Source organism: Clupea harengus, chromosome 5 (assembly GCF_900700415.2).
Source record: "Clupea harengus chromosome 5, Ch_v2.0.2, whole genome shotgun sequence".
NCBI classification, from domain to species: Eukaryota; Metazoa; Chordata; class Actinopteri; order Clupeiformes; family Clupeidae; genus Clupea; species Clupea harengus.
Genome location: NC_045156.1, coordinates 4,580,065 through 4,588,417, shown reverse-complemented (window position 1 = coordinate 4,588,417; position 8,353 = coordinate 4,580,065). Strand labels below are relative to the sequence as shown.

At 42.6% G+C, this 8,353-nt stretch overlaps 1 protein-coding gene across 2 annotated transcripts; it reads left to right on the top strand.

The window, feature by feature from the left end:
* The first annotated feature begins 390 nt into the window (after nucleotides 1-390).
* On the top strand, nucleotides 391-7,189 carry LOC116220492. Of its 2 annotated transcripts, XM_031567392.2 has the most exons (11): nucleotides 391-1,020; nucleotides 2,182-2,328; nucleotides 2,539-2,625; nucleotides 3,148-3,228; nucleotides 3,320-3,394; nucleotides 3,499-3,974; nucleotides 4,058-4,385; nucleotides 4,498-5,290; nucleotides 5,400-5,609; nucleotides 5,716-6,236; nucleotides 6,401-7,189. In XM_031567392.2, the coding sequence occupies exons 1-11, from the start codon at nucleotides 895-897 to the stop codon at nucleotides 7,040-7,042; spliced, it is 3,486 nt and encodes a 1,161-aa protein (XP_031423252.1). In that variant the 5' UTR covers nucleotides 391-894; the 3' UTR covers nucleotides 7,043-7,189. The 2 variants fall into 2 exon arrangements, with proteins under 2 accessions (XP_031423252.1, XP_031423253.1); XM_031567393.2 differs by lacking the exons at nucleotides 391-1,020; nucleotides 2,182-2,328; nucleotides 2,539-2,625; nucleotides 3,320-3,394 and having other exon boundaries at nucleotides 3,225-3,228.
* Nucleotides 7,190-8,353: the final 1,164 nt, after the last annotated feature.

Below are 8,353 nucleotides of genomic sequence, written 5' to 3'. Positions count from 1 at the left end.
ATGCTCAAATGTTCTGAGGTCAAGCAGGGCCATGATGTGGATACCACTTTATATAGTGATTGCCAGGTAGGGAAAAAGAGATGCTGCAGGGGTTAGTGAGAGTTGTGAGGCACAATATGAAACCGCTATTCTCGTCTATTGTTACTGATAGCCTATCCTAAGAAAACAATTAAAAATACGAAATATGTTGAGGCCATTAGCCCCGAATTTATATTAAGCTAATTTGTGTCATGCTAATTTAACCGAAGATACATAGGCTACTTGCCTTTGTTTTCACAGCAATAAGCACGCTGTAGTTCTCAGCTCTTTGGTCAGCATACCGTCACATTTACACGATCTTACATTGACCTCTACTGGTCAAATGTAGTATTTAAATTTGATCTCGCAGGCGAACGTTGTCTCATCGTGAGTTTCATAACATTGAAAGAGACTTTGACCGAGATGGAATTAAATAGACTAATAGTAAATAGTAAACACTAACAGAAAGACATGGACATCAAGAGAGATAAACTCAGATCAGCCTTCAAATGTCCTTTATTGTAAAACTGGTTTGTAAAACTGGTCTGGTTTGGTTTGCTACTTTGCTACAGATTTGAGGACACCAGAATGTCTAAGTAGTTATGTATGTGTTTTTATAGATAATTTATCGCTGATAACAAAAACTAACGACACTGTTGATATTACTGATAATAACATTTTAAGATACAGTTGAAGCCATCATGTGTGTTTAGACATTGAGGAAACAAGTTGGCAGAGTGGTTAAGGCTTTAAGGCGAGACATGTTAACGCGAGGGCAAATCAGGTTCGTGCATCCAACACTTAGCGGCCAATCATCGTGGCAAATTCTCCCTAGCTCTATAACATTTGCAACATTTGACCAATCACGGCGGAGAAATGTTGGCGGGCGAAGCGAAGTTTGTTTATCTGAGGGAAGCATTGATCAGACAGCGAACTAATGAAGCAAGCCGGATGCTAAAGCTAAGGGGTCGTTCAAATCTACAGAGAAAGATTAGCGGCATGGTGAGGAGTTATTTACTACACTGCTGTATGACATAACTTTAAGTATGTTCTCATTGCTTGCTCGCTCATTCTCATCAACAGCCGGCGTTTGATAATGTTATGTGTTAGTGCTGTATGATATAACTTTAACAATTTAAGTAATTTCACCTGTTGTGTGATTGTCCTGTCGATTTATTTAGCTATCTTGCTACATTACAAACACTCCTTTATCTGACTAGAATTTTGCTCGTTCTCTTCAAAGAGATTAAGGGGGCTTTTAAGTAGGCGTTGAATGAGTATTTTCTATACAATCATGTAAATTCAGATGTATAAACGAATATATCGGAAGGTTGTCATATGAATACAATCTCTTTTACACAAGTTTATGGTAGATAGCTACACTGAGAAAATACATTAGCTGTGTCAAACACAGACACGTAGCTTATGCCTCCATTGTGTTTTTTTCTCAGGGTTATTGCTATTACAAGATAGATAGTCTGGCTTTCATGTTCCAGCATTTATGTTATTTCCATTTGTTGAGAATCATGGTTATAATACATTGGTGTGGTGAACATGAAGCAGTTTTGCAACAACCAGTGTATGAGGCCTGTGTCCAAAAGTGAGTGTCATGTAAGGTCAAGCAGAAAGGCCTGTTCCCAGGGGTGAGACTTGTTTTAGAAAACAGGCCAACAGGTGCAGGCCGGTGGAGACAGCCAAGCAGTCATGGGGGAGTCTTGAGATAAGAGATGCTGACAAGTCAAGGACAGGCTTTTTTGCAACATTGTAAGGACACAAAAAATGTGGTCACGAGGGTCTATTCCCCCAAAAAGTTCCCTCACAACAGGTGAACAAGAATATTCTGATTGGCTAAAGCGTGGATAAAATATGTGGAGATTTGAGGGAATATTCTGATTGGTTCATTTTAGATAAAGTTTGAGGTTTGTGATTTGCATAAAGTGACGAGTTATGACTTTAAAAGGTTAATGCACTGGGTTTTTGATTCAGAGCTGCTCCATGGACCACCACTCTCGTTTTGGATGAAATGTCTGCAGGATTGAATAAAACTTCAGTTTATCGCACTCGGACTTCTGACTCTGATTGAATATTATCTTTAAGATTTGGAAACAGTTGTTTTCGCTACAACACATGCATTCAAAAAATATACATGCTCTGTCATCAAAGGCAAAATCTTCAAAATCACACAAGGCGATGGCTGACTCAGACTGGATGTCACGTCTGAGGAAGTTTGCCAGTACTGGGGCCTGGCCTGCAGGGGAGGGGAACAGGCCCGCTCCAAGGCAGAAGAAGTGGTATGAGTTCTATCAAAAGGTATGAGTGTATACATGGCACAGTATATTGTATTAATTGCTATTTACTCATCATAACATGTATCAAATACAATAAATGACTAGGTTACTATGAGGTAATACAGTTTAAAGAGCAAATCATTTACAACAGATCTCTGTGACTACATTACAATTGAAAATTAATGAGTTGATTCATGTTCACCTCAATCAAATGTACAACTCTTATTTTTAGATTGAGACGTGCCTGATGCAGGCACGTGAACAGATGTCCTTATTTGATCAAGTGATGAAGTGTGTTTGTGGATTCCACACTCAGAAGGTAATACTGGTCAATACTAGACTCATATAGTGTGTGTTTCTACACACAAATTCTTCCAAGAGTATTAAAAAAAAACTTGATCTCATTTGAATGCTGAAAGAATGTTGTGTTTATGACAGGACAGCACCCTATTTTAGCTCTGTAGCATACACTACTTAAGATAATGGGTGAGTCTGGGGATCTGATTCAAGGTGTGAAGTGGGAAGGGATCTGCCTAGGTATTAAAGGTGTAAAGGACTGCAGGCAGGTGTGCCTGGCTGAATGTTATTGAATGTGGCTCCTCAATGTGTGAAATCTTTTTAAGACCACTTCATGTAAATGTGATACATTCTTGTGGAGGAAGGATTCACATGAGTTGCAACTACTTAAAAGTATATGAAAAACACCAATATTCTTCAAAGCTAAGTAATATAGTTTCATATAGCGCAGCTGTATGATATAATAACTTAAGATTTGATTTGGTTGTAAATGCTTTGAATACTTTTAACAAATGTGAATATATTTCTTAACATGTTTTCACAGGCTCCAGACTCTCAGACAGATGCTGAAGCTTCAGTGCCTGTTCTCAGTCCCACCGCAGTGTGTGCCACTGGCACTGGGTCTGTAAGTCATTTAAACATTTAATTAACTTAAATTAATGCTATTTAGAGCATCAACTGTGTCTTAGTATAATATTCTTACCATGCTTTTACAGGCTCCAGACTCTCAGACAGATGCTGAAGCTTCAGTGCCTGTTCTCAGTCCCACAGTAGTGTGTGCCACTGGGTCTGTAAGTCATTTGAACATTTAATTTACTTAAATGAATACTATGTAGAGCATCAGCTGTGTCTTAGTATAATATGTTTTACACATTGTTGTTTTGTTATTGCAAAGATGTCTGACTCCGGGACAGAGACAACTCATCTGCCTCGTTTGTGGTCAGAGGGCCTCCCACCTGAAGACCACAAATGGATTGTGGAGACCCTATTCAAGTTGGGGCCCAAGGGGAAACTAGAGCTTCAAGACAACCTGCAGCTCTGGTACAATCCACCACAGCCAAGCTATCTGTACCACCAGGCTCCTGCTCCAGACCACTTTTTTGCTCACTCACTTCTTGTCTGGATGCCCTACAAGTTGTGGAAAGTGAAGGTGGTCTGTCCCAACCCTCCCTGTGGACGTCACCAACTCACAGGAGGGGGGCTGCACAAGAGGGCACGGCGGGTCCTGGACTTGGACAGGATCTACAACATGGTGACAGAGACTCTAATCTGCACCAAATGTAGATCCACCCATGTGTCTTGGAGCCAGACTGTCCTTACGCAACTGGACTTGGCTCACAGATCAAAATTTCAGGTTATCCTCACAAAAAGGTGAGAAATGTCTCTCTTTTCTCTTGCCTTTTCAAATAGTAATATGTTAAACATTCTTACTGATATATCTGTGTTTGACCCAGGTTTGCATGTGACATCCGGGTGATCAGGCTTCTGCGGCAGAGAGGCCAGGGTAACGGCCCAACACAGGTTTTTAAACATCTGAGTGAGAGCCACACAGAGGAGTGGCTTCACCGTGTAGCGATGTACACCACAGAATGTGTGGATTTCCTCCAGCGCCCCGAACTGTTGCCCGTGGCATTCCCTAAGCCTCCAGAGCCTGCTGTGGTGCCGAGCTGTAAGTGGCTCCTGTCCTTTTACAGACAGGATATTTTAACAAGGCTGGAGGATATTCAGGCCCGAATCACCTCGACTCACGGCACCATTCTGAAAATGGATTCAACCAAAAAGGTTAGAGAATCTTATTTTCTTTAAAACAGGCTACTGAAATTAACTACTGCTTGTATTTCAGTATTTCTGAATCATGTTCACAGTGGCCCTATATATATTTTGTATGCTTCAGATCACCAGGAAGCTTGCCGGAACAGCCGAGGGGACAGCACTCTGTCTCACCTCTGTGGGAAATGAGTACGGGCAGATACTCATCAGTGTGCTGACCGCTCCGGAGGGGGCAGGCCTGGACTTGATGGCAGCCGGCCTGGTGATGAGATACCAGCAGGCCGCTGTGGATCCCCCTGTTGCTTTATATGTGGACAGTGGGTGCTGTATTGAGACAGGGGAGACCAAGCTGAAGCCCAAATTCAGCGGGTGGCCAGATCTTATTATAAGACTGGATGTCTGGCACTACATGTGCCGACTTGCCCTGGGATGCACAACAGCTGCTCATCAGGTCTACCCCATCTTTATGTCACGCCTATCAGCGTGCATATTTGAGTGGGATGCAGCTGATTTAGCTCTGTTGTGCGAAGCGAAAACCCAGCAGCTTCAATGCCAGGGCCTGTCTTCCCTCGACATCACCAAACGTCTGTCCAGGGAGGAGCTGGCTCTCCATTGCCGGCGAAGGACCCGTGGTGAGTTGACCACCACTCGGATGCTGGAGGAGCTGCTGCAGATGCTCATGGGGACCAGTGGCAACGACTCCCATGGAGTTCCTTTGTTTGATAGGGAGAGGATGGAGCACATCTGGAGTGTCCAGAGAAAGCACGTCAAGTGCATCCAGGACCCGCCAGGTGTTGCTCTATACACCAAAATGGGAGAGCGGACAAAGGGAGGTGTGCGGGTGCCCATGTACAGATGTGCCAGAGGCTCTACATCTTTAGAGTCTTTCTATCTGCATCTAAACCGCTTCATACCAGGTTTGTGGCTGTCAGTTACTCAAAGTCAAAGACTCACTGTCATGTAGGTTCATGTGCTGTATAATGAAAGAATATTCCATAATTTAAGATGTACTATTTTTTTCCCCAGGGACCAGTGCCAACAATCTGAATTTTCAGATATATCTCCTGGAAGGACTGCACCGGTGGAACCAGGACCGTGGGGGTGCTGCTCTGGCTACTGGACCATCGGCTTTAAGCGGCTACTCAGGTGACCTGCTTCACCGTGTAAACACCAATTACGAGAAGCTGTTCGGCAGGAAGGTGGCACCAGAGTTCTGTCCACCCTCACGCTACACTGGTAAGCATTTATGATGAATTTAACTGTTATACATTCTTTATTAACTTTTTATTAAACTTCCTCCCTGGCAAAACCCACTAAAACCACTTTACCTCTATTGTTTCAGGAGAGCTCATAGGGATTCAGTATCTGTTCCGGCAGACTGGTCAGGCACTGCAGGATATGCACCCTGATTCCGAGGAGGCTGCTCAGTTTATTGAAGAGCATGATGTGGAGGACAGCTTGGAGGAAGATGAGTGCTTCTCTGACGTTACAGACGACCCCACAGTGCTGGACCCGGAGGTCCTTCAGGCTCCAGCCTCTCAGGTTCTTGGTCCTTCCACTGTTACATCTGGTCTCACCAGCCTGTCCTCCACCTTGGCGATCCCCACATCTACTGTGGCTCCAGGGACATCCAGTATGGGCTTGGGCACTTTCCCCATAGCTCCCAGCAGATCCACTTTGGTTCCTGGCCCGTCTGCAGTCACTGCCAGCACATCCGAAATGGCTCCTGGCACATCCACCTTGACTCCCGGTACATTCACCCCAGTACCAGGCACATCTGCAATGGCCTCCAGTGTAGCCACTCCACCCTATAGTTCATCCTCTGATGCTGGAGTTGATAGTGCAGCTGAAGATGAAGATATGGTAAGTATCAGTCTAGAATATGTAGGCATATAGATATGAGCATAACTCTTACTTTTGAGTACATTTGTAAATATATTTTATTAAACCCACAGCTTCAGTACAGGGTCATTAAAGATCAGTATCAATGAAGCTTTTATATTGCTATTTTTTTGTCATTTGCATAGGCTGTTGATGACCAAACTGTTCAATGGCATGACAACGGGGAGAAGAAGCCGGAGCTTTCTGTGCTTCCCCTGGGTACTGTATTGCCCCCAGTCCTCATTAAGACTGAAGAGCCTCTTCAGGAGGCAGAAGTACTCCCTGCTGAACCCATGCCAGCACAACCAGAGTATCAGTGCCGGCTGCCAGTGAGTACAGCAGGTCAGGTCCAACAGAGGCAGACGGCCTCTAGTCTACTTGTGAGTACAGCAGGTCAGGTCCAACAGAGGCAGATGGCCTCTAGTCTCCTCCTATGTCCCATCATGCCAAATGGGCCAGGGAAGAGGGAGTTGTTTGCCACACCCCCAGCGCCAGGACCCTTTCTGACAACTCAGATCTTCGTATCAGCAGGACAACCTGTAAGTCTTCTACAAGTAGTCCTTCCTAGGCCAGCAGTCCAGGGCACCCGCCCACAAACCTGTGCAACTATTCCAAAGAGGCCATATAAACGGACTGTACAATCGAACACGTGTAAAAAGTGTGGCCACTTCCGCACTACTCAGACTGGACACAGCGGGTTCCGTGGCAAAGTGTATTGCCCTCTGTTAGAATCTTTGCCAAAGGGCAAATGGTTGGCGTGGCAGAAAATTAAGTTCCAGAAAAAATAGCATTGTAAAAAGTGAATAATTGTAAATAGTAGTTGTATTGTGAAGGTGTTGTTTATTAAAGTATTGTTTAATTCTTCTGGGTTTTATGTAAAAAAAAATTGTTCTACATTCTTCAAGTCTACATCTACATTGTCTACAATTAAATCTTTCAAAAGTGTTTATTTGCTTCTTTTTCTATGAACAAAACAGACTGGTAAACAAATGCTGTTATACACAAATTATCATTAGAAATGATAATTTGTGTATAACAGCACACTAATTACGGTAATAATAATAATAATAATAATGATGATGAAAATGATGTGGGCATGACGATAACATTCAATAACAGAAACATTGTATGTTATTAACAAGTTAATACAAAAAAACACCATACCATGAAACATAAAAATAATCCTACTTATAGGAGACATTTTCAGATCTGGTAACTATGGGAGGTGGTCAGAAAGTTTCAGAATGAGGGTCAGAAATAGAAAGATATGCATGCAATGAGCCCAGTAGACTAGCTGTAGACTTTCAGGTGTGTGGGTAAATAGACAGAAAGAAAGTATGTGTATGAGATTTAGATTTATTTTTATATCGCATGTATGTATAATTTCAGATATAAAATAAAATTGATACATTGATGAAAATACCGGTATGTGAACCTATCTATGACTCTTGATTGGTTTCAATAATGAGAGTCGACACTGTTGAGAATAAATAGGCGATAGCATAGCCCTTTTACTTTAGATCTTCTCAGCCATATTTTCAACGGATTTACAAATGGTTTGGTTTCTTACAAACGTTATTAACGTGGTTATAATTCGGGATGCTTTTTGGATATTTTTAAGAAAATAACATAATTATTCATAAGTATGCAGTGTCATAACTACATCTCTGACGTTTATAACAAACCAACCCGTTTAAAAATCGGTTGAAAATTGAGCAAGTTATGGTTATTTAAAAAGTACATACCACTACCAACACAATGTGATGGGTGAGCGAGCTGCCTGGGGCAAGATGGCCGCCATGTGCGGACGTTCGACTCCGTTGGCTGGCAACGCGGACGAGACATCTAGCCAATGCCGCCGCTCCCATAACGCGCACTACGCGCTGTGCGTAGGGCACCAAGTCCTGAGGGGGCACCAAAAAAATAGGCAACTGAAAAATCATCATAGTTATAATAATTATAATGCCGATATTATTTCAGTATAGAAATATTAGGCACCTTTTAGGCATGTATATTACAAAACAGGCAGAACAAGAGATATATTTAGAGACATATTTAATTGCTCGAACTTTGACAGTAGGCTAGGTGAACTTTTCGAA